Source organism: Vicugna pacos, unplaced genomic scaffold (genome assembly GCF_048564905.1).
Source record: "Vicugna pacos unplaced genomic scaffold, VicPac4 scaffold_76, whole genome shotgun sequence".
Lineage (NCBI taxonomy): Eukaryota > Metazoa > Chordata > Mammalia > Artiodactyla > Camelidae > Vicugna > Vicugna pacos.
Window position 1 is genome coordinate 1,197,204 of NW_027328757.1, and position 26,657 is coordinate 1,223,860.

At 46.5% G+C, this 26,657-nt stretch overlaps 1 protein-coding gene across 1 annotated transcript in view; it reads left to right on the forward strand.

Annotated features, from left to right (window-relative positions):
* The window catches only part of FRMPD3 (FERM and PDZ domain containing 3), a gene marked incomplete at its 3' end in the record, with an annotated part of 94,543 nt that extends 68,994 nt beyond the window's left edge, over positions 1-25,549 (forward strand). The window contains exons 3-8 of the mRNA XM_072957785.1: positions 11,670-11,774; positions 15,555-15,662; positions 18,526-18,657; positions 20,078-20,197; positions 24,955-25,091; positions 25,423-25,549. Coding sequence (XP_072813886.1) covers positions 11,670-11,774; positions 15,555-15,662; positions 18,526-18,657; positions 20,078-20,197; positions 24,955-25,091; positions 25,423-25,549 — 729 coding nt within the window. The remainder of the gene's footprint in view (positions 1-11,669; positions 11,775-15,554; positions 15,663-18,525; positions 18,658-20,077; positions 20,198-24,954; positions 25,092-25,422) is intronic.
* Between the last annotated feature and the right edge of the window lie 1,108 nt (positions 25,550-26,657).

Sequence of the window (26,657 nt, forward strand, 5' to 3'; positions counted from 1 at the left end):
TCTGGAGTGAGGTCCTCTCGCTAACTCTGGACGGGTTTGCAGTGCTTCCTCCTAAAGTCCATAGCCCTCTTTCCTCGATGTGCTCCACATCCAGCTCAATATCCTGGAACGTGTCTGGTCCCTGATGACCTTTAATTTGTCTCTCCTCCAAGTTCAGTTTGTCCATTGAATTCCCACCTCTCCATCCTTCACCCTTCATGCTGCACCACCACACCAACACAGGGTGAGTTCTTTCAACCCCATCAGAGCACGTTGAGGTTCTTTCAGCCTGACCTCTCAGAAGTCTTCACTTTGCTTCTAGTGGATATCTTTGCACCCCAGAACAAGGTCATCCAGTTTTGTGAGGGAGTCCAGAGCACCTTCAGGGTCAAGGCAGGGCTCACTCGTTTGATAACCTCAGGGGCTAGCAGATCATTCATTCACTCATTCAGTGAATATTCATTATATCAAGTGCATCAGGCATTGTTCTAGGCACTGGGTATACAGCAGTGAATAAGACAGACAAAAATACTTGCCTCTTGGAGTTTACATTCTAGTGGAAGGAGGCACAGCATGAGCAATTAACATGCTAAATAAGTAATTGTACAATATACTAGAAGTCGAGAAATGTTATGAAAGACTAGAAGGCGGGATCAGGAATGCTGGGCACAGGGGTACAGAGTGCAACTTTAAATAGCATGGCCAGTGTCGGCCTCAATGAGAAGGTGACATTTCAAGAAAAACTTGAAGAAAGGAAGAGTGTGGAGAGAAGGCCAGGAGAGCCAGTGCAAAGGCCCTAAGACAGGAGTGTGGCTGGCATGTATGGGGAACAGGGGAGAAGCCAGCATGTGGAATAAGTTAAGGAAGGGGGAGAAGGTAGTTACTGGGAGGACTTTGGCTCTGTTCTACATGACATGGAGAGACGTGGCAGGGGCTGGAGCATAGAAGTCACACAATCCAATTTACACTAGGCCCCTGCCCTGTGCAAGGATTTTCCATGGGGTTTTCCTTGGAACACAACTTCCTTCTCCTGAGAGCTTCCCAAACCCTACAGCTCATCCATCCCCGGACTCTGCCTCATTGAATATGGGAAATGTTCCAAGTCCTTGAGCAGGGGGCCTTGGCCCTTCTTGAATACCCAGAATCAAGGGCATCTTGACTCTGCTTTCTGAACACCTTTGTTCATAGAAACATTTGAAAAAAGGCCAGCAAAGAGAAGGGAAGCTCCTTCAAGGCAAACTCTTTCCATTTCTTTTAATTCTTTTAAAGGATTATGTATTCCTGGGAGAGAATTTTCATACCTCATAGCCTGTTGGATCATTGGTGTAATTCTTGTCTGAAGAGTCAAATTCTTCATCCTTTTGAATGTTTGCTATCTGGAGAGTCTTGGCTCCCATCTGTTGCTCGCTGGCTCTCATTTTTTTGGTCCTTCAATTAAAACAAATCTGCTGAGTATGAGTCATGATGACCAAATGACCTCCTTTGGGTTTTTCCTTTGAATTTCTCCTCTTGCTTAAATACCAAATTGCCAATAATCATGGTACACAGTTCCCAGGACTCTGACTGTGCACCCTTTGAGTTCCATAATTCAGGTCTTTAGTTTGCCTGGAGAATTTTTTAGCCTACCAATAAAATCACTCCTAGGGTTTGAGAATTTCTACAGAGAGAATGTGAGGAGGAATATAAACAGAAGACCTGCAAAATGACAACCCCAGAGATCACGGGAATACCGTCTTCAGGTGGCTGTGTGAACATATAGATGGTGGATGTCAGCCGCTAAGAATGATGGGAGGCGAGGCAGCCATGCAGATATTTAGATTGCCCTCTGTCCTAATCCATATACCTGAATGCAGCCCAGGGGAAAATCCTGGTGTTGCTTCTTGTGCTAGACGAATACCCAGTGCATGATACACTACTCTCCTGTTCCCTCTTCTCTCTGTAGGAGCGCTAAGGAATTCATCGTTCTTACAGTTCTGCACACTCATCAGGTGAGTGAGCCTCTTTGCCATCTGCCTTTCCTCCTGACTGAGACAAGAGTCACCTCGTACTGGAAAGTGACAGTGATGGGAAAGGGGGAGGGAAGAGACTAGGACTGACATTGTTGTGAGCCAAGGATTTAGGAGTGAACTTCAAACCATTGTCTATGCTCACGTCCCAGACTTGAGGATTTTGAAGGGCTACACAGTGCTGTGTTCTGCCTGGTGCTGTCTGCTTTGCCCCACTTAAGCTGCCTGCTGCCCCAGTTCCAGGCATATTTTCTACCTCTTTTCTGCTGTGCCCTATCGGAATTTACCTATCCAGTGTCCAACTCCCATTAAAACCTTGCAGATGGTGGATACTAATCTTATTCATTCATCCATCCAGGGTTGTACTAAACGCCCCACAATGTATGAGACACAGCACAGTATGTGGGGGATTTACTATAAAGTTGCTGGGGACGTCCAGTTGGACAAATGGCTTCACTTTTGTCCTAGTTCAGTCACTAACTGATTAGGTGACCTTGGGTGAGTCAGTTCCCTTTCCTGAACCTGTTTCCTCATCAGTAAATTGAGAGATTTAGATGAGCACAGTGTTTCCCAAACTTGACTGATCATAATAGTCACCAAGACTGTTTATTAAAAGTGAAAACTCCTGGGCCCTTCTCCTCAAAAGTTGGGTTCAGAAGGCACAGTGTCCATTACTAGGTTAGATCCTTATAGGAATCTTAACTCAAATGCAGAAACTCAGATACAAAACTTCAACATGCAAAACTCAGAGCCCTCCTTCCACCTCCAGCCTAGTTGTTTCTTCCCAGTGTCCCCAGAACTCCCGTGAACCCCAGCACTGATGTCCCACCCCATCCCATAGCCACAAGAGAGGTCACAACTATTAGGGGTACAGGACATGAAATCAGGGGAGGCTTCACAGAGGAAGCTGCCCCTGAGCTCTAAAAGATGGGACAGGATTTCCCAGACAGAGATGGAGGGATTTTCCAGAGAAAGATGACATTTCTGTGCAAAACCAGGGGCAGTGCACAGATGCGAGGTATGGGCTCATGAGTTAGGGGCACGGGATTCAAATCAAACTTTGGCATTAGCTACCTCTTCCCACGGCCCCCAGCCCTCTTCTGTGTCAGCGTGAACATCACATACAGACACACACATACACACACGCACACATGCACTCTCATACGTGTTCCCTAGCATTTAGGTCTTTCTCAATTGCAATTCTCCTCTGTCTCTGGAAATGCAAGCCCTGCCCCTCAGTGGGTGTTACCAATAGGCTCCTCCCTCCCCATCTTACTGCGCATGTGCAGTTGCCTAGTGGGCAGAGCCATCAGTCCCCACTCCCTAATCTCCTGCCATGAAAATGACCAGTTCTCCCCTAAAATGATGCTTGTTGTGTGGTTGGAATTTATGTCTTTGATCAGAAACCCATTGTGGGTTACTTTGTTAGTCAGGTCTCCTCAAATGTCACTTTCTTATAGACACTTTCCTGGACTGTTCTTTCTAAGACAGCATCTACCTGTCACTATCTCCTGATACTGCTTAATTTTCCCAGCAGAGCTGAAATATTACATTGTTTAACTTTTTATTTTGAAATAATTGTAGAATCACAGGAAGTTGCAAGGCTAGTACAAGGACAGCCCTGTGTACCCTTTACCCTGTTTCCCCCAGTGGTTACATGTACATAACTACAATATCATATCAGAACTGGAACACTGACATCAATACAATGTGTGCCTATAATTCAGTGTCAGTCTATCACATGTGCGTGTTCATGTATCAACACAGTCAAGATACTGGACAGTTCTATCACTGAAAGGACCCCTCATGTTGCCCTTTTATGGCCACATCCACCTACTCCCCTCCCCAGTCCCTGTCAACCACTAATCTGTTCTCCATGTCTGTCATCGTCATTTCAAGAATTTTATAAAAATGAAATCATAGAGTATATAACCTTTGGGCTTGACTTTTCCTCACTCAGCCCAATGCTCTTGAGATTCATCCAAGCCATTGCTTGTATCAATAGTTAGCTCCTTTTTATCTCTGAGTAGTATTCCATGGTATAGATGTACCACTGTTTAGTCATCTACCCATTGAAGGACATCTAGGCTGCTTCCAGACTTTGGCTAGTACAAATAATGCTGCTACAAACATTTGTGTACAGGGTGGTTTTTTTTTTTTGAGCATAAGTTTTCATTTCTCAGGGACCAATGCCCTAGAGTGTGATTGTTCAGTCATATATTAAATTATGTTTAGTTTATTAAGAAACTACCAGACTATTTTCCAGAGTGGCTGTACTATGTTCATTCCCATGGAATATTATATGTATTTATTGTCTATCTCCCTCATTACAGTGTGAGCTCCATGAGGGTAGAGACTGTGTTTTGTTCGATGCTGTATCCCCAGTACCTGGAACGTCACTTGGCTTAGAATAGGTGCTCGATAAGTATTTGTTGAAGTAATGAAGGAAACCCAACTTCCAGCCATTGCAGCAAACTAAACTAAATTAAACTCAACTCACTATCCAAACTTAGGTGCGGAATGAAGAGCCTAATACTCCCCCTGTGTCTGTCCCAACTCTCATCCCAATGCCCCCAACACCCCTTGGCCGCCCACTTCTAATGGGGGCCCCCCGTTGCCCCATGCCATGGCCTTTTTGCTGTGGCCAGACTGTTTTCCTTCCCCTCCTTGTACGTTTCTTAGTTCTTACTGCCCTGCAGAATTCCGTCCTCGTCCCAGCCCACATCTTTTCTAATACATGGCTGTTTCCTTGAAGACCTGGCTTGAGACTTACAGCTTCCGAAACCCTTTGCCTGACTAACCTCAATGAGAGTTTCTAATTCGTTCATTTGTTCATCAAACATTTATTGAATGCCTACTATTCTAGTCACTCTTCCAGGCTGGGAATATAGGAGTGCACAGGACAGACATGGTTCCTGCCCTCAAGGAGCTTGCATTCCAGTTCTTGGCCTTGTGCTCTTTAAATCCTAGAAACAGAAAAGTGGGTGAGCACATGTACACAGGAGCGATAGTCAAAACATTTAGCAGCCGTCCCGGAGGGGCCTTCCAATCGAAATGTAAACCAGCCACAGGCACAGGAGCAGAGTCTTGGAGGCCTCCTAACTGTGCCAGGTGTTAACCTTTTAGTTGATCATTTGTAAAGAGGTCCCAGGGGAGAAGTCAGATGGCGCCCAGGAAACTTAGCGCATTGGCTACTTACCAATCAGTGAGAAAGAATCCCTCAATATTTTACAACAGGGATGGCCATACCAGTGCATCCCGCCCAGATGTCAGCCTTGTATACGTGAAGAGTCCATCCTCAATATTCAGAGATTCCATATTTGCAAATTCACCCACTCCCTAAAATTTCTTTGTTAACTCCAAAATCAGTACAGACAGTGCTTTCCTGGTCATTTGCTGACATGTGCAGAACACGAAAAGTTTGAGACTCTCAATGTACATGTTCCTGGTCAAACAAGGTCAAACAAGAGGTCAAAGAAGATGATGCTCTGTCTCCTTGTTGTAGCTGTTACACAGAGGTGTTTAGAGGATGGAGATGGTAGGGGACAGTGTGATGTAGTGCAGGAAGCTCCAGTTCTGGGGACAGTTGGATGGGGTTTGAATCCTAACTCTGATACCTGTTAGTGGGGCGGCTTCCGGCAAATCACTTAACACTTCACAACCTCATTTTCTTCTGGTGAAATAAAGAAAATCAAATCTACCAGGATGAGTTGTTTTCAGAATTTAAGATTATAATTTATGTGAGATACATACACACACACATTTCCCCTGGGAACAACTATTCAGTATTCATTTGTTCAGTGTTCGAGGTGACCTTATAGACCATACAAATGAGAATATCAAAAATTACCTGAGACAATCTCTCTCACGCTAGAGTGAAAGCTTCTTGAAGCCCCCCAGCGTGTGTTCACTGTTATAGCCCCTACATCACAGAACATGTTACTACGTTCACAGTAGGCACTTGGCATCTCATGAGCGCATGGAGACTGCTTCTTCTTACCAAAATCTCATCATGTTCAAGCTTGACAGTCTACCAGAAGACAGTCTCTTGATAGATCCAGGATGTGGCTGAAGAATCTGTATTTTCAACAAGAACCACAATTCTGAGGCTCTGTAAAATTTGGGAAACATTGGACCAATCTCTAAAGCTTCTGCTGCTCCTACATTCCGTGGCTGATAATGGTCTAATACCCTGGTTCTCTACCCTGGCTGTATATGAGAACCTCCTGAGAGGCTCTTAAACATATTGATCCTTGCGCTCTAGCCCTGACCAATTGAATTAGAAGCTCTGGGGATGGAACCCAGGTATTGGTCTTTGGAAAAGGCTCTACAAATCTGATATGTAGCCAAGGTACATAGTCTAATATGTAGTCTCTTTCAGATGGCATTTTCCTTTTAAAGGAGTGGCTCTTACCAAGGCAGACCACTGGGGAGTATTTTGGGCAGTCATAGGGACCCCCAAATCATACTGCTTATACTGCCATTTATTAAGTCTATATCTATTTAACAATGTTCTTTAATCTTTGAGTGACCAACTATTCCCCATGACTGACTGAATATGTATGAATCTTGGTACCCTTAGACCTTGGCACCTCATATGTCCTCAATGAATATTTTAAAATAGATGAAGTACTGGTGTGTGACCTAAAATAGTCCTGGTAAAGCAAGCAGACAGTCCAGGCAAATGAAATCGTAGTTTTCTGGTTCTGAAAATTTAGCCTATATCCAAAGAGTCTCTGTCCCCTCTTCTTGGAGCCACCTTCCCAGAAAAAAAAAGCCATTATGCTGAGAACCACTGCAGAATAACTACTTTTCCACAGAGCTCCTAGAGGATAGTGCTTGGCAGATGGTAGGTCCTTGAACACTATTTGCTGAATTGATGAACTAATTTGATATTAATCCTAGCAATCAACTACTCTCTTCTATTCTGTGCCCACTCTGTGCTTGGTGCTAAGAGGATACATACTCCTATAAAATGTCACCTCTTCTTTCACACCCTGGTTGGGGAGATGAGCGCTGGTGGTGTGGATTCACAAAGAGTATTACAGGAAATCCAGGGAGGGAAATTGTGGAGTTGGGGAAGGATTCAGGACCAAGGTAGAATTTGAGCTGGGTTTTAAAGATGACATTTAGCTGAGCAAAAGGGACACTGGGGCCCCGAAGTATGAGGATGGTGAAGAGATAGCATGAGGTACGTGCAGAAATGGGCAGAAACCCCATGTGTCCAGGGAGTTGTGCACAGAACTACCCGACCAGGTGATAGATGGGAAGTGACGGTTATGTGTGGCTTGCGGGGGGCCTTAGAAGCCAGGGAGAGGACTGTTCCCATCTAGGCAGTCCTGAGTGTAGGATAGAAGACCCCTACTGGGTCCTTTATCAGTGGGCCCATGAAACCAGGATGGCCCTCCATTGTCCCAGGCGCCCACAGTGGTTGCTATGGGGATTGCTTATAAGTAGGCTCAGGTGTCAAAGAAAATGTAGCAGAAAGGAAAATCAGGAGGCTGTCAGAGCTTCATGAACCCGAGCTCCAGCTTCTTAAAATTCTTTCACGATGATCAAAGTGAGGCCCTATCATGCACTAAAATGTTTGGCCATATACCTGTCTTTGGCCAAGATATAAGTGAACACAGCCCTGAAATCTGTACTAATAAAGCCACCAAATTAAAAAATGGTCAAAGAATTACCAGCTGCTGAATTCAGTCCTGAGGGAGAAGGCAGGCACTCTCTTCTATCGCTTATTCCACGGAGCTGCTGGCTTCATATTTACTTCAAGGGACTTACAATAGCCCCGGAGGTACTTAGCAATTCTAGTCCCGTGTTTCAAGCCAAAATTCATTTTCGCCAGAAAGGGTGCCTGTTGCAAAATGAGACTCCCAGCTGCTTGGAGGAAAAATGGGGTCAGTCAAGAGCTCAGATGTCCCAGCTTTAAGATACTCAATTAATCTAAGCTTAGTGGGTTAGGACATTTTCAACAATATATAAATTCCTGGGCCCTACCCTCTCAGAGATTCTTTTGTAAGTCTGTTGTGGGCCTAGAAGTCTGGGTTTTAACAAGCACTTCTCAGTGATTCTTATCATCAGGCAACTTTTAGGAAAAGTGAGTGAGTGTGCGCTAATGAGTTAGTGCAGAAATCTGCGAACTTCTTCTGTAAAGGCCCATGTAGGAAATATTTTAGGTGGTGTAGGCCATGCGTGGTAGCACAAAAGCAGCCATAGGCAATACATAAGAGAATGGCTGTGTTCCAATAAAGCTTTATTGAGAAAAACAGATGGTGATCAGGAGCTGGTCCACACAGGTCCATAATTTGCTGGCCCCTAAAGTGTGTTCATTACTCTTTCCTGGTACCACATTTGAATTTTGAGCAGGGCGTTCCTGATTCTCCATACTTAATTCAAATGAGTGATCTGGTATTAAAAACTTCAGGCCCCATAGTTGCGCTTTGAAGATGCTCTGGAACAGGGCAACCTTTGTGAGCCCCTGGTGTCATACGGCAAGGCAGGAGTCACCAGTGTAGAAGTGTAAGGCTAGACATGACTCCGTGACATGTAGCAGAGACCAGCTGGCAATGAGTGAGTCACCATCAGTGATCGAGGCTGAAGACCGAAAATAGGATGGAGTCTTAGAAACCAACAGGACAAGGGTCAATGAGGAATGAGGCACAAACAAGCTGAAAATAGCTGTACAACAGAGACTGGAAATGACTATGATCCCTGAAAATACTGGCAATTCCACTTTGTCTTTGCTGATTTTACTCTTATAAAAATCTGATTTTTTTTTGTAGTGGTATCTATAGGACAGGATCTAAGCTTTGGTAGGGATCACAAGGAGGCCATTCCCCTCTCCATAGGTGAATCCATAAAAGGTTACCATTTAGGGTTCTTCATGTGTTCAAATCCAGTAGGACCAAGGTAGAACCGGACCAGTGGCTGAAAGACCAGGAATGGATTTATAGCTTCAGTCTGCTGTGGGGAGTGATGGCTAATCCAAGACTCAAGAAAATCTGGGTTCTGGCTTTGGCTCCGCTACCCAATTATTTTGATACTTTGAGTAAACCATATCCTCTTCCCAGACTTCTGTTTCCCATGTGAAAATGAAGGGTGGACTCCATACCCATTCAGGTTTCTAAAGATGCCTCATTCCACACTATTCATTGGGGCATTCTATGACAAACGATCACAGAAAAACGAGAGGGTAGTTGTCAGGTAGAAGAAACATTTCACCTACCTTGAGTCTGGAACCTCGGGTGGAAATGTGACTCCTGTGGAGATGGAGTCAAGCAGAGCTGCCTGGACACAGCTACAGATCTTCTACCTTGCCCCTTCCCTTTGCTCCTGCTGCAGCCCACAGCCCCCGCCCATTGAGCACCAAGCTGTGCAACACACAAAGGCATTTCTTGATTCCCATGAACAATCAATACTGTAATCACTTTCTGCAATGATCTCCAGCCCTGGATTTCGTTGTGCTATATTGTCTGCTGCCAACAAACTGTCCCTGTGGCTCAGGATGAGAAGTCTAAGGTTCCTTTAGCTCAGAAGTTCCCAACCTTAGGTGCATTTTGAAATCACCAGAAGCTGAAAAAGATACCCATACCTAGGTACCATCCCCAAGAATTTGATATCACTGGTCTGGCGTGGGGACTGGGCATTAGGGTTTTTTTTAAAGCTCCTCCCTATGGTGTTTCTGCCATGTAGCCAGGACTGAGACCCACTGCCTGAGGTTCTGCTGGACTCAAGTTGAACAGGTGGCTTTCTGCAATCTACCCTCTGTGGGGAATGAGATTATTGGCTCCGGAAGAGGACACAGCAGGGACCAGGGCCCAAGAGCTAATGGGGATGTTTGGTTGTGTGTTTTTATCTTAGGACCCTGCCCTCCTGTGGCTGATCTGGTAAATGAATCTCAACTGCTGCGTTAATGGCAGAAAAGAGCTTAATGTATTGCCTTCCCAGCTGGCAGGGACCCTTCAGGGCCTTTACACAAAGGAGTTCTTGATTGTAGGGCTCGCAAGCTCCATGGCAAGACTGGTAGGGGAGGTGGTTTGAAGGAGCCCCAAGGCTGATTCCCCCCAAGTCTTCCTCATCTCGGTGAATGGCCTCTCCATTCTGCCCATGGACTCCTCTCTTTTTCTCACCTCCCACTACCAATCCGTCAACATAGTGTCTTGGTTCTATCTTCAGAACATATCCAGAGTCCACTCGCTTGTCATCATCATGCCATGATTACCACCCTGGCCAAGCCTCCATCATATTTTAACTGTATTCCTATAGTAGACTCTGAACTGGTCTCCCTCTGCTGTCCATCACCCTTCTGCACTATTTTTCCACACAGCAGCCAGAGGCGTCCTTTTTAAACACAAGTCCAACCCTGTCTGCTCAAAACTCTCCAGTTGAGTAAAACCCAAAGTTCTCGCCACGGCTTACAAGGCCCTACGTGACCCAGCCCTCCACTGCCTCTCCAAGCACGACCTCTCCGGCTCCCTGATACGTCATTCTGCTCTGGCCCTGCTGGGCTTCCTGGCTATCCCTCGTGCACTCCAATTCTGCTCCCACCTCAGAGACTATTGCTCTTTCTGCCTCGAAGGCTGTTTCTTCAGATATACTCATGGCTATCTCTCTCTCACTTCCTTCAGGTCTCTACTTCAATGTCACCTCCTTGGAGAGATCTTCCCTGACCATCTTACCGCTCCCACCCTCACTGGCTCATTCTCTGGTGAACTCCCTTACCCTGCTCAATTTGTCCTCATAGTCCTGATTTGCTGCCTAAAAGAGATTGATGTGTTTGTTCTGTCTGTCCCTGCTCAGATGAGTGCTCCTTGAAGCCAGGGAGTTTTGTCCATCTTGTTCACTGCTGGATCCCTCATCACCTAGAACAGTGCCTGTCACAGAGTGGACCCTCCCTAAATTTGTCACATGAATATATAAATACCCCAAGACATGAGAGTGCCCCTCACCAAGACTCCTGCCTGTCCTCAAATCCAAGTCATACCCAGAAAAGATTTCATTTCCAGCACTTGCTAACTATGCGTCCTGCTGAATTCGTGGGAGTTTTCAACAACTAGAGAACCTAGCTGATTCTTTGGGCATTTCCTACAGAATTCGATGAACACAGTGGTGGAAAACCCAGGACTAGAAAGCCAAGACACCTGGGTAAAATCCCTAATGTCTCTATTCCCAAATAGTGTAGGAATTGTGGAGAAATCCTTTTGGAGTGCTAGGCCTCCTCTCTCCCACATCTAAAATAATATTTCCTGTGAGCCTTCTTCCTAGGGACAGGGCATATCTGAAATGAATAAGATTATTTCTGTAAATCCTTTGAGATGCTCATATTCAGATGTAATAAAAAACCACCATTTAGATAGAGCTCACATTAAGGAAACCAAATATATAAAACTTCACTGTATGTTATTACAAAGAATTTTTGTAAAGTCCCCTAGGCCTAGAGCATTAATAATAGGATTCAATTTATCCAGATTCAGTTCATGCCCAGCTTACTCAGAACATACCAGTCATCTAAAGAAGTACTTGGTACATTGCCTTGCACCTAGTAGGGAATCAATACTGATTTATTGACTTATTGGTCAGTAAGGCAAAGTGTACCTGGACTGAGACATCTTAACTCCTATGTGGCAAAGGTCAGGTTTCTCCCAGGGATGGAGAACTCACCAGCCCTCTCTGTTCTTTTTCCAGTCCCCTAAATCTGCCTTCATCAGTGCCGCCAAGAAGGCCAAGCTGAGATCCAATCCTGTGAAGGTCCGATTTTCCGAGCAGGTGGCAGTTGGAGAAACAGATGCAGTAAGTGCAGCTTCAACTTCCTCCCCTCGGCCCTTGGCCAGAATCAGCCTGGCCGACAAGATCTTGCTCTGGGCCAGTTGCTTCTCTGTTGCTCCTTAGAGTGGACAGCACTACAGAGGGTTTGGATGGGGGAGGACCTTGGGGCTCTAAGTAGGTAGTGAGTGAAGGGTGTATGGCATCCAGAGAAGCAGACTAGGTATCAATTCACTTAGAAGCCTCCCGGTGCTTAGAGGAATTTCCAACTCTAGTGCAGTAGGTTACACTCAGAACAAGTGCTTCGTAAACATCTTTTGGCTACTTGATAGAAGCAGGAAGGAAGTAGTGGTTTTCTGAAGATCTAGTGAAATTGAGCTCTCTTCATGTTGAAGTGATCCCGCAACTCCACATCTTGACTGAAGACGACTGTGCAGTGAAGGGTGAAGCAGCCTGGGGGAAATGATATAGACTATCATTAAGTCACAGAGCTTTTATTAGGCACCTGCTGTGTTCCCAGCACTGCAAGGGATGCAAAATAAATACCTATTTCCTGCCTTTGGGTTTATCTCTCAGTGATTTTGGGAGGGCAAGTGGTTCAGATGGAGACAGTATAGAATCCACGGATGGTATGGTTTTGAGGAGCAGGGGATGTTTGACAGCCCACACCACATCGCTGCCAATCTAGTGGGGGAGGGTGTCATGGGCAGCCTGCTGTCTTACTGCTTTGTGGGGTTTACATGAATTGAGCTGTCTTCTCCAGGTGAGCAAATGAGAAACAGTGGGTGGGGAGCAGGAAGACGTGTATTCAGCAGCCATGAATGATAACTCAGAGTCCTCTAGGAATCCGCAGAAGTTGGTGATGTTCCACGGAGGTGGGGTGAGATGAGGCTCTCAGAGCTAAGAGGCGCTGGTGAGCTTTTGGCTGCCACAGGCTGGGCTCTCAGGAGGCCTGTGGCATTTCTGTACTGAGGCATAGCTGCAGCGGGGAGAAGCTAGGAGGCCCAGCCTGAGTGGGGAAATCAGCAGGGGGCAGGCAGTTGTATAGTTCTTCGAGGCAGAGGCACTCAGAGAAAGGGATGGAGAGAGGACACAAGTGTCTTCTGTCTCCATTTCTTTGACTCTCACCTCCCCCCAAACTCCACCTAGGCCCCTGTTCATCCCTGTTCGAGGAAGCCTGTGAAGTCCAAGGGACAACTGGGCCCCACTGGCTAAGCCGTCGGAATAATGGGTGGCTGGGCTCCATGTCAGTCCCAGCGGAAGAGGTTACAGAGAAGCCGGGGCAGGTGAGCGGAGAGGAAAGGAAGCAGTGTGGAGTCCTTGCAGATCAGAGTGAAGCTGACTTTGAGATCCAAGTCATTAAGGAGATGTTTGCATCCTGAGCCCTTGAAAACCCAGAGGAAATGAGACCTGAATTTGGAGAGTAAAGATAGGTTCAACCTATCCCATCCCAGTGTCCAAGAGTAACCCACCAAGGCCAGGCCACCCAGTGAAGAACTCCCTGGCCTCCTCTCCCTTCCTTTCCTCCCCCCCTTGTTTCTCCCCTCCCTCCCTCTCCCTTCCACTCTCCTTTCCCCACCATCACCTTCCTCCACCATGACTCCCCTCTCCATAGATCACATCCAGCCACAGGCAGAATCAAGCCCCCACTGCAGAATAGTCTGAACAGAAATGCCCCAGGGTAGCTAGAACCCAGCCAGGGCAACTCTTGTCTCGCTCCCGGAACAGGCCACCAGGCATGGTGGGAGAGTCATGTCTAGGAGAGAGATGGGCGCCAACCTTCCCAGTCTAGCTGTGCTCAGGAAATAACCTGATGTCACCATAGCGATCCTGCACCCCCTACCACCACCACCAGAGTGGACCATCAGAGCCTCACCATTGGTCGGGACCTGAGGGAGTCCAGGCCCAGGTGACTCTGGGCTACCTTATCACCCTTTTCTCTTCATGTTCCTGGGCTTTATTAAGCAGCCACGGCAAAAATAAATCCCGTGGGCGTTCCTTGCCAACTCTATTTTTAAGCAAAATCAATTAAGTAATTATCTGAGTCCAGCCCAGTGTGCTAAAAAAAACCCAGCCACTGCTGAGCAGCATCAGCCTGGGAATCCAGGGCCCCTGGCAGGATCAGGGAGTCACTTTTCTTTAACTTTAGGGCCCATCACTCCCCACTGTGGCTTGACTCCATCAGAAAAGGACCTGATGTCACAATAGTAGCCCTCCAACCCCACCCCAGCCCGACCCATGGTGTTTTGTATGTTGGTGTTTTCATACTTTGTCCGTGATGGACCCTAGATCTGAACTGTTCTCTTCTGGCCTTTCTAATAGTCCAGACCTGTCATCTCCTTTAATATCAAAATCCAATTCACCTCATCAAGGAAACCTTAACTATCTTATATCCATTGGTTTGTTTTGGTTTTATTGTTGTTTTCTGGTGGACTTGTGTGTGTGTGTGCGCGCGCGCGCGTGCCAGGTCACTACAAGAGTCCAGGGCTAAACCTCGGTCCTCTGCTCTTGCTGTAGCCCTCCTGGGGCTTAGTATAGTGCTGGGCAGGCAGCAGAGGCTCCGTGAATTCAGGAATCTGGCCATCTTATTCAGCTTTTCCGTTCCTATAGAACTGATGATGTTGGCCCAAGGAAATGGTTAGATTCTCCTAAGGAGTCTAACCGTTCAAGTAAGCACATATTAAGCACCTACTGCTCATATATTCAGCAGCCATTTATTGAGCACCACCTGTGTGCCTCTGCTCAATGTCAGGACTACAAAGATCGAAGAGGACATGGTCATTGTGCTCAGAGTTCACCATTTGATTGTGAAAGGCAAACATTCTTCAAGAATCTAAGAGCACTTAGGTGTGTGTAAGTTGTTAGGGGAACAGGTGGGAACACCAGGTCCAAGTACCTGATGATATTGGACAGGCTTTACAGAATTCATATTTAAGCTGGGTTTTGAAGGATGAGTAGGAGTTTGCCAGGGAGCAGAAGAGGGAGGCAGAGGGAATAGTCTTTATTTCATAAATATTTATTGAGAACCTAACATATCCCACTCTATAGATAGAGAAATGCCTGGGCCAGGGAATCTTTTGTTAAGGAGTTATCAGGTGTTCAAAAATGGGCTTTACCAGTGGTTCTCAACCAGGGTCAGTACTGCCCACTCTTAGAGAGCTTTGGGGTACGTCTGAGGGCGTTTGGGGTCATCCCAACAATTTGGTGTGCTGTTGGCATTAAGTGTCTCAGAGTCAGAAATGCTAAATGTCCTGCGGGGAGTGAGGCTGTCCCTGAATGATGAGTTGTTAGAGGCCTGGAGGCATGAAAGAGCAGTGTGGGTACCTGGAATGAATGGTAAGACATGACTCCAAAGAAGTAGGCAGGGGCCAGGTCAGAGAGGACCTAGAATGCCGTGAGGGAGGGGGAATGGCAGAGCAAAAGCATGGACAGTGAAGTGATATTGAAGTGTGAAGGGCCTGGTGGAAAGGAAGGAGTCAGGAGATAAGAACAAGTGAGTGAGGCGGGCTCCTAAGACATCCCATCAGCCCTTCAGTGTGTGGTGGTCCCTATGGGCCAAGCCCCACTCTGAGCTGAGGAGCTTTGAGCCCCAGTAGAATGTGGGCATGACATTGAATGAAGGGTGAGCTTTTGATATGGCCCAGTGTCTTCTGGGAGAATTTGGTTCTGGTCTCCATGTAACTTTATCGTTCATTGGTTCTCTCCTCTGTCTCTTTGTCCTTTCTCTTCCTTTCCACGCCCCTCCTCTGGCTTCCCTCATCCTTCTAAATGAGCCCCCTTCCTTGTCCTCTCCCTGATGGTTCACAGAAAATGATGAAGAAAGAAGCTCTTCTCCTCATTCCCAACGTTCTGAAGGTGTTCTTAGAAAATGGGCAGATCAAGTCGTTCACATTTGATGGCCGGACCACTGTTAAGGTACATACGGAGTCTCCTCTCCCAGGTCAGCGCTGTCCTCTCCGGAGCACACAGAGCTGCTGGTCCCCGGGTTCCTCTCAGTTTGCGCAGAGCCACTCACTGCCAGAGCAAGATGGCCTTGGCCTTTGAGCTCCTGCTGCTGGAAGCAGCAGGTTGCAAAGACACATAGTCCTCAGATGACTGTGGTTGTGGAAAGTTGCATGCCCAACTGTGTACATGTGCATGACTAAGCGTGTATGTGTGTGTGCATGCATGTGTGCACACATCTACTGATGAACTGCTTTGTGTTCGTGTTACACTGCGAGCTTCAAGACTCTCAGGAGCTAAGAAATGTGAAGATCATTAAGCCATTTCTAAAGCAAAAGTGATTTATATTGATATAATAACACCTACGCAAGTTTACACACAGAAATCAACAAACAATCTCTCGGGAGATTAGCTTAGCTATGCCTTGCTTTTTAAATAACAACTAGATCTTAAGCACTGAACCAAGATTTGAAAAGTCCAACAGTCCCTTTGGCTATTCCTTTCACAGTAAGAGCAGTTACCGAGCTGTGAGAGCAGTTACCGAACTGTGATTCTTAACGGCTCAGCCGGGCATCTAGGAGTTGTAGTCACTCCCTTCATCCTAAGGAGGAGAGGTGATGATACAATTAGCCCCCAGGTTCTACTCTGCTCTGGGACAGAAATATCTGCTCCTGCTTTTTCTGGATTCTCTCCAGAAAGAGAATGCCATCCTCAGAATGAATGTTTCCATGCAATCAATGCTGCCCAGAAAAACCCACCTTGGCCCACAGGTGTTCTGAGGTACCCCTCTTGGAGCCAAGACAGCCCTATAATTAAAGAAAGCCCTGGGGGGAGGGGGGGAGTATATAGCTCAGTGGTATGGTAAGCTTAGCATAGCATGGATGAGGTCCTAAATCCAATCCTGAGCACCCTACTTAAAAAGAAAAAAAATCCCTGGGCCAGGAAACTTTCCCTAAGAGGAGTTATCAGGTATTCAGAATTGGCCTTGCTGGTGGTTCTCAGCCAGGGTTAGCATTGCCCCCTCCCAGGTGGTTTTTGGGGATGTCTGAGGGTATTTGTGGTCATCCTGGGGTTTGGCATGCTCCTGGCATTTAGTATCTCAGGATCAATGATGCTAAGTATCCTGCAAGGAGTGGGACAGTCCCTGACTGATGAAGAATTGTTCTGCCCAAAGTGCCAGGTGCACCCGAATTGCAAAACACTGGGCCTAACCCATGTTGATTGAAGTGAGCATTTCTTTGGAAGACTGAGGCCGGGATGGGTCTCCCAGGGGACCCAGGAGCAAAAAACACTCCTTAGGGTGCCCCAGGATGGTCTCTTGATTATTGAAGGTTTCTGTCTATGAGAGGGACATTGAAACTAGGCCACCCGGGGGTGTCCAAGTGCCCCTCCTCCAGATGTGGGTATCTCTCTGTGTCAGCACCCTCCTTTGGGTTACTTCATGGGCCAGTGTGTCTGTTGTAGACCTGTCTCCACACTGGAGCACTTATTCCTCTCTTTCCCCTTGGAGGCTTCTCTGAGCATCCTCCTAACTCAAGACATCACTACCATTGGTCCTTCCAGGTAGCCCCAGCTTTCCAGGACAGCAGTGTCCCTTGGCTTGTGGTCTTACCCTGACTTCAGGGAAGGTGCACTAGCTCTTCATTGGAACTTGGACAGGCTGCCAAGCCACTTGTCCCAGAGGTACCTGGGTGAATTGACAGCCTGGCATGGGGGCTGTTACACTTGTAACACCAGTTGGCAATCACCGGCTTGGCCATCCACAGTCCCAACACAGCCGAACTGCAAAGAAAACCTCATTTGTCCCTGCCAGACTGCAGCAACACTGGCACCTCTGTGACTACTTGGTTAATACAAAGAGATACTCTTAAGTACCCACCAGTTTCCAGCCTAACATTTAAATAGCTAAACGGCTTTCAATGTTCAGTGAGGGGCTTGTTTGGCAATTCCTGGCTGGAAGGGAGCTTTGCATTCCCAAGCGTGCTTCTTTACGGCCTTCGAGGGTGGGGACTGAGCGATCCTGGCTCCACAAACACACGCTAGAAGCTGGTGTATGCCGAAGTCACAGCAAATAGATGGCAGAAGTCTCAAAACACGTGTGGGCAGCAGCCCCCACGGAGACGTTTCCAGACACCCTAATATTAAAAGTAGGGCAGCAGAGCAGACGGAGCGCAGAAGTAGTCAGATTCATGACTGTACACAAAACACGTGACATTGTTCCTCTGCACAGATACATTTTTCAAGTTGCTAAATCGATCATCTCAAAAAGCCAGCTACAATCCAAAAGGAATGTTTTGCCAGTAACTCCAGTCATTTGATTTAGACTGTGAATCCAGAAATCATCTACTTTTTAATCATGTAATTGTGGCTTAGGCTTTCGTTGATTCCTAAGTAAAGAGTTGACAGACAAACCAGAGCGAACATTCTGACTTATGTGAGAAGGTGAGGGAAAAACCATCACAGTGCCTGGCACTTAGTACCCACTTGGGAAAGAAATTTGTTGCATGGAAGGAGAGAGAAGGGCAAGGAAGGCCATGACCTTCTTTTGCCATATGCCTGGCCAGGCCAAGTTCAGAAACACCTCCCTTCACCCTCTGTACCTTTGGTGTTCCCCAGAGCCTCGGCCTCTGGCCAGCACACAGGGGTCACTCTCATCCTGGAGCACGGTGCCTGGGCCACCACAAAGGCCAGTGTCTGTCCGGCCCACTTTCCCAGCCTCAGCCTTCTCCCCAGGACTGTCTTTCTCCATGTTCAGCCCCCCTCTCCCGTGTTTGGTGCTTAGACTATCTTAGAGCTGGAACAGAGCTCTCTCTCAAGGCTCTTTTATCTTCTACAGGATGTGATGGTGACATTACAGGACCGTCTTTCCCTGAGGTACATTGAGCACTTTGCTCTTGTCCTTGAGTATGCTGGACCAGAACAGAACCACAAGTTCCTGCTTCTCCAGGACAAGCAGCCCCTGGCTTATGTAAGTAACTCTTTTGTCCTGGCTTGATGGTTTTGCAGGTGGCCCTAGTAAAGGAGAGGCTGCCAGGCACTCTCTTTCTGCACAATTCATCATAATATGCTCAGTCAGCTCCCAGAAGTCACAGTTCTCAATCGAGGTCTGTACTACCCACCTGCAGAAGCTGTTTAACAGTGTCTCCTGTGACTTAAAAAGGCTGTGAAGGTTGTTCGTCTCAGCAGTCACTCGCTGGGAAAGAGTCGGGTGGCAATTCACTGCGCAGAATGTTGAGTTGGAGAGCGGTGTTAAGTCCACTGTCTCCTAGAAGCCCTGCCTACTAGAATTTTCTGCCTCTGAGAGGAAACCTGCCCTTCAGGTGAAGGCTATAATATAGAAGGGTCAGCGAGTGGAGTCTAGTGAGACCCTTGAGACTAGGACACATGTAGGCTGGGAATGGGCTGAGTGGAGCCAAGAATGGCTAACACATCACCCATGTCAACTTCCAAGGCAGAGTAGGAGAAATTGATCTTCCTAGTCTTTACTGTAGGGGAAAAGGCCAGGAAAATCCAGGACTGCTGGATAGGGTTTCACCAATGGGAAAGCACCCAGAAGAATAAGAGAGGCAACAAGGGCCAATCAATATTCCCAGGGAGGGAGGGAAGGAGTTGGAGAGGGACAGTTGAGAAGAAATACCTAACGGAAGCAAAACAAAAGCCAAAATGAGACATACCAAAAGAATGAAAGGATTTAGGAAATGATTCTCCAAGTTTTGCTCTTAGCCAATGCAGTCCAGAGACTCACAGATTCCCATCTGTGACGGAATTGTTGTGGATGTCCTGCCTGGAGGGAGGTCTGAGTGCCTCCTCACCCTTCAAGAGGCCTTTTGGATCCAACTGGACTCTTGTTCCAAATGGGATTTTAAGCATTTTTATTACAAAAAAAAAAACCCTCAAACATTGACCAGAGTAGAAGGAATTGTATGAGGAACCGTCATCACCCATCCCAGCTTCAGCAGTTACTGATATATTACCAGTTTGCTTGAGCTATACCTCCAGATGGGATTTTAAATCTTGGATCTGGCTGCTAATCAACAACTTCCTCTGCAAGGTAAAGGCATTAGCCCCACAGCAAGAAGAGTCAGAGAAGTTCCCAGGAGCCCTTTCTTCCTACCTTGTGTCTTGGGCCTTAGATTATGGATAAAGGCCAAGTTCTGGATAAGTGACTCGCAAATTGGGGTCACTTTGGGTCAGCAGGGCAGAAAAGACCTGGCTCCTCATCACTTCCCCCAAGGGTAATTGGAATCGGCCAGGCGGAAGACAGAGTAGGAAACAGCACCCCGGCTTTGCTGCAAGCCCTGCACTGAAGAGCCACTGAGCTGACTCCTGCCACCCCAGCCACTGATCCCAGCTCTTTCTTCCTCCTTCCCCTCCTCCTTGGGACTCAGGTAGTGCAGCGGACACACTATCATGGAATGAAATGCCTCTTCCGGATAAGCTTCTTTCCCAAAGACCCCGTGGAGCTGCTGCGTCGGGATCCTGCTGCTTTCGAGTACCTGTACATCCAGGTAGAGTCTGGCTTGGGGATACACAGACAGACCAATGGACAAACAAGCAGGCAGGCTGTTCTGCCATCACAATGAAGTCGCTATGTAAGTTTTTCCAACCTCCAGATAGCTCTGAAGGCCCTTTCCTTTTCTGCGATTCTTGTAGGCTCTGGTCAAGCTGGTTGGCCTGGTGACCTGAGCTGGCTGTGGCTCAAAGTCCTGTCTGTTTGTCTAGACAGATCTCATCAGTTTTCAGGAGCAAGCGACCCCAGTAACTCTGGCACCCTCACAGCATCCCCTGGTTTAACAAGTGCATTTGGGTGACAGAAAGTCCCAGTCCTCAATACTAGCTCCACTGAGGAGATGACTCCCAATTCAGTTCATTCAGAAACATTTGCACGTACTCTGGGCCAGGCCCTGTGCTAGGTAGTGACGATCAAGGTGAACAAAGAACTGTCCCAGATCGCTAGGGCTCATAGACAGATACATGTACAGGTAAATACAAGACAGTATCCAGGGACTATGAGGATGGCAGGGTACAATGTCAGTAGGGGCACTCAGGAAGCAATTTGCTTACTCTTGATGGGAGGGGTATTGTGAAGGCTTCACAGAGGAAGTGATCCATGCATGCTCTCAGCCTTGAAGTGGATATTTGCTGTGTGCAGAGATCAAGTGAAGAGTGCACATTCTAAACATAGGGACTGACTTGGATCTACAAAGACTTAATGACATGAAATGGCATGGCTTGATGAGAGAACTGAGTAATGGATTGTGGCTGGAGTGCAGAACAAGAGGTAAGGACAAGGAGGAAATGACATGGGAGAGACAGGAGGCAGATGGTAAAGGGCTTGGTAGGTCATGGCAAGCACAGACTTTAAAATGATTTAGGCTGGGCGATGTTTCTGAAGTGTCGTCCGTTGACCAGCAGTATCAGCTTCAACTGGGGAACTTGTTATAGATAGAAATTGTTGGGCCCCAGCTCAGTTCTACTGAATCAGAAACTCTGCGGGCAGGGCCCAGCAATTTGTGTTTGAACAAGCCCTCCAAGGGATTCTGATGCTGGTAGCAATCGGGAGCCGCTGCTTTAGGGCAGTGAGTCTTTCATTGTTGTTTTTTCTCTTTGGGTTTTTTTTTTTTTTTAGGGCAATGGGTCTTAACTCTAGCTGAATGTTAGAATTATCTGAGAAGCTTTGTAAACAATGTCCTGCCCCACCCAAGCCCAAATAAATCAAAATCTTCGGAAGTAAGGTCCAAACATTGGTATTTTTTTTTAATTCTTTGGGTGATTCTAATGCACAGCCAAGGTAAAGAACCTGCTTAGGGTGGGGGCACAGAAAGGCTGAAAGGTGCAGAGCTTGATCAGATGAGCAATTTCAAAAGTTCAGAGTGCGGAGGAAGTACACCAACTAGGGAGCTATGGCAGTTATTCACAGGAGAAACATTGGGGGCCACAGCCAAGGCCGTGATGGTGGGGGCAGGGTGAGAGTCAAGAGATATTTAAAAGGTAGAATCAGTGGGCTTTGACTCGATGAGTTCTCCCCCAACACACACACACCTTTTTTTTTCTTTGTTTACTTCTTGACTCGAGTTCTGGTAGAGATGGTATCATCCCGCAAGTTAGGGAACACGGTAGTGGAATGGGTTTGGGAAAAAGATGAGTTTACTTTGGGATATGTTCATTTTTAGGTGCCTTTAGGACATATAGAGTGCTTGCTGAAAGGAGGGAAAAATCTCAAAACTCATCTCCAGTGATGTCTACCTAGAGGTGTGCTGTGTGACATCATGGTTGTCGTTTCTGCTGCTTCTGACAACCTAAGATGTTTGGGACATTTCTCAAACAGCCTTGGGCCCCTTTACCAGCACTCCAAGGGGCAATGGGTTGTGGTTCCTCTACGAATTTTATGTTTAGTTCTCATTTGGTTTTCCTTAAATTTCTTCCTTCCAGATTCTGGGGAACATCTTGGTTCAAATATTTTGGAATTTGATGACAAAACCTGGTCTGCCCTCTCTGCCCCTTTATGAGAATATGACCTTCAGCTGTATTCCTTTTTTATACTGAACAGCTTTATTAGGTCTAATTGACATATAAGAAACCGCACATATTTAAAATGACAATATGATAAGTTATGACATATATTTGTATCCATGAAACCATTACCACAGTCAAGATATTGAACACATCCAACACCCCCAAAAGTTTCCTCAGACTCCTTTGCAATTCGTATCCCCATCCCCAGGCAGCCACTGACCTGCCCTCTGTCACTAATGCGCATTTTCTAGAGTTTTATATAAATGAAATCATACAGTATGAGCACTTACTTTGATTTGGCTTCTTTCACTCAGCATGCTTTTGAGGTCCACCACGTTGTGTGTATCAGTAGTTCATTCCTTTTTATTGTGAAGTAGTATTTGGTGGTGTGGATGTATGAAAATGTGTCTATCAGTTCACCTGCTGAATTGTGTCCAGATTTTGGCTACTACCAATAAAGCTTCTAGGAACATTCATGTACAAGTCTTTGTATGATGTATGCTTTCTTTTCTCTTGGGTAAATACCTAAGAATGGAATGGCTTGATCATACAGTAGATCTATTTTTCTTTAATTTCTGGAAGAAACTCCAATACTGTTTTCCAAGGTGGCTGTCGCATTTTATATTCACATCAGCCATGAGAGTCCCAGTTTCTCCATATCCTCATCAGCACTTGGTATTGTCGGTATTTTTTGACTTTCAGTCATTCTAATAGTGTGCAGGGGTATCTCATTCTGGTTTGCATTTGCATTTCCTTAAGGACCATTGATGGCGAGCATCTTTTCATGTGCCTCCTTATTATCATGCATCTTTTTTGGTGAAATATCTGTTCAAATCTCTTGCCCACTTTTTTATTGGGGTTGTTTGTTTACTTATTATTGAGTTTTGAGAGTTATTTCTATATTCTGGATACAAGTTGTTTGTTGGATATGTTAGTTATCTTCTCTCAGTCTCTGGCTTCTCTTGTCTTTTCGGTCTCCAAACAGTGTCTTTCACAGAGCAAAAGTTTGAATTTTGATGAAGTCCAACTTGTCCATTTGTTCTTTTATGGATTGTGCTTATGGTGTCATATCTAAGAAGTCTTTTTGCCTAATCCAAAGTCACAAAGATTTTGCTCTTATTTTTTTTAGAAGTGTTATCGTTTTAGTTTCTACGTTTAGATCTGTGATCCATTTTGAGTTAACATTTGTATGTGATACAAGGGATTGGTCAAAGTTCTTTTTTTTCCCTTGTGGATATCCAGTTGTTCCAGCATCATTTGTTAAAAAAGACCATTCTTTCTCCACGTAATTGCCTTTGCACTTTTGTCAGAAATCAGTTGTCTCTGTATCTGTGGGTCATTTCTGAGCTCTCTATTCTATTCCATTGATCTACTTGTCTATCTTTATATCAACATGACACTCTTTTGATTACTGTAGCTTTATAATTTCTTAAAATCAGGTAGTGTTTGTCTTCCAACTTTATTCTTTTCAAAGTTGTTTTGGTCATTCTAGGTCCTTTGCATTTCCATGTGTATTTTAGAATTAGCTTGTTAACTTCTACCAAAAACCTGCTGTGATTCTGATTGGGATTGTGTTGAATCTGTACATCCTTTTGGGGAGAATTAACATCTTAATAATATTGAGTCTTCCAACCCATAAACACAGTATATTTCTGTATCTATTTAGATGCTCTCTAGTTTTTCTCAGCAGTGTTTTCTACTTTTTTTTTGTAGCAGCGTTTGCTGGTTTTCAGTGTACAAGTCTTCCACATGTTTTGACAGATTTATCCCTAATTATTTAATTTTTTCGATGCTACTGTAAATGGTTTTGATTTTTAATTTTGACCTCTGATTGTTGCAAGGATGTAGATATACAATTGGTTTTGGATATTGATTTTATATTCTGCAACCTTCTAGCTCATTAGTTCTAGTAGGGTTGTTTTTTGTTATTGTTGTTGTTGTTGTTTGGGGATTTTTTGTGGATTCCACTGGATTTTCTGCATAGGTGATAATTGACGAAGTATTCTTTTTCCCCTCTCTCCTATGCTGTAGCGATACCACTATGGCTCTCTAGTTTTTTAGCTCATCTTGGTTCTACCTCAACATAATGGGCAACTTGTCTAAGCAAGGCTGATCCTTGATAGCTGGGATTCTGACCTTCAGGGTTTGGGGACTTGTCATACCTTTGGTGGGTAGTTCCAGGAGACTCCTTTTTGGATAGCATAGGGCAGGCAGTCTGACTCATCACTGATTTTGACCTTCAGACCTCAAGGAATAGTACATCTGCCCCATCCTTGCAATCCATCTCTCACCTTGGGCTTCTGGGCCAAAACCCTATAGAGAGTCCTTCCCAATATCTCTTTTCCTTTGCTCCCATCTGAGCTGGTAGAGGATCCTTGGATGGCTGGGGGTGGCAGTGAATGCAGGCCCCAGAGAAAAGAAGGAGGGTCTCTTGTAACAGGAGAAAAGCAAAGGAGCAGTGGCATGTCTTACTTTTGCAGAGTCCTAAATGTTCTGCCCATTTGTGCCTTGCCATTGTGTGTACCTGTCACTGAGAAGAAGGCTGTCCAATATCCACTGAATGAAGCAAGTAGTGTCTCTGAGGCCCGAGTTGGCTCTGTTACCTCTTCTGTAAGGGCAAATCCTTCCTCCCCTCCTTGATCTAGGGTGCTTACTGATACCACAGTTCTGTTCTGGGACGTAAGGTGGTCCGTCATGGGTGGGGAGGGAACATCTTTAACTGACGGGTTTGGACTGCCCTCTCTCACAGAGTCGGAACGATGTCATCCGAGAACGCTTTGGAATGGACCCCAAGCCGGAGATGCTTTTGGGCCTTGCTGCCCTCCACATCTATATCACTGTCTCAGCTACCCGACCTAGTCAGAAGATCTCGCTCAAGAATGTGGAGTGAGTTGTGCCAGGGCCCTTCAGGATGGGGGCAGATCACTGTGTAGGGAGAAGGTGCAGTGGTTGGACTGTGCTGTACTGTTTAGAAATGCAGGCCTGGGATGGGAGTGAGAATTGGAATTCCTCACACCTAGACCACGATGCCCTTGAGCTCCAGCTTCTCCTAGGGAACTGTGGCCGATGTAATTCTCCTGCCTCCAGCACCACCCTCTCCCCCAGTCTTTGTTCCTTCGTCTCTGTCTCTTACATTCAGTCAGTTTCTGTCTTACCATCTTCCTTTCTCTGTCTCACTTTGTCTCTCTCTAATTTCTTACTTTTCTTCTGCTTTTAGGAAGGAGTGGGGCCTGGAACCTTTTCTTCCCCCCTCACTCCTACAGGGCATCAAAGAGAAGACCCTCCGGAAATCTCTCTCTCAGCAACTGAAGGCCCACCAAATGCATCCTTCCAGCGGCACCAAGGTATCCAGAGTAGGCCAACTGGCACCCTGCTTGGGTGCTAGTGGCCACGAGGTCTCCCACGTGGTTTCCCAGCAGGTCTGGTTTTCTTGGGACCCTTCCCACTGTTTTTGACTCGAGTACACATCCAGCTTGACCAGATATGGGGGACAATTGTGGAGAGGGGCTTTCCTGAAGCCTGAGCCTTCCCCAGAGACAGCTCAGTGGCAAGTCACTGGGAGAGCCCAGGGTCTTCGAAGCAAAGGGGCAGGGATGTGGGAAGAGAAAATTCTGGGGTCAATTCACCCATTTGGTCAGTGGTGACTGAGCACCTGCCATGTGGACAACATTGGACCCTGGGGAGGTCCATGCTTCTCATGGAAGTGACTGCTCTGTCCCTCATTAGCTTCCTAATTCCTCAGTGCTGCGACAGGGAATTCTGGGAGATAAAACCCCAGCCTGGTGGGACAAGGTCTGATCTGCAGAATGGGTTGCTGGGTGGCCTGTCGGGGCTCAGGTCACTGCTGTGCTCTCCCGCACTTTCTTGAGCACCGTCTGAGGGCCTCCCACTCCCTGTTTCCCCAGCCCCGTGGGCCCTTCTCAGTCTGGGCCTGCTGGCCTAGGAGGCAGGCAGGTGGTAGGGGCCCAGAAGTCTGCCTGCAGATTTAGACACAGGACACAGGCACCCCCACATATTCCACCTCTTCCAGATTCCCTGCATTACCTATTAGCTTCTCTTTTAAGATGCAAATTTCCCTGGAGTTAAGCCATTCCTACCTTGCTGTGCATATTTAATCAGATTGTTTTCTTCCCAGCCAAGAGCTTCAGTGCTCCCAACCATTTCCTCAGCAAACTTTTTTTTGAGGCCCCCCAATGCTTGGGCTGGAGATACAAAGAGGAAGAACGTGGGATCTCTGCCCCCAAGTCAGGCACAGGCTGGTGGGGCAGCAAGAGTCAGTCACAACACAGTGTGACCAGTGTGGGTGCCCTGGACACCGAGGAGGAGGTGCCAGCCCAGCTCAAAGGAGATGGAAAGGGCCAGGACTTGGTGGATTTGATATCAGAGTTGGGTCTTGAAGGACAGATAGGAGTTTGTCTATATGAGTTGAGGGAGGAAGACTTCCCCAGGCAG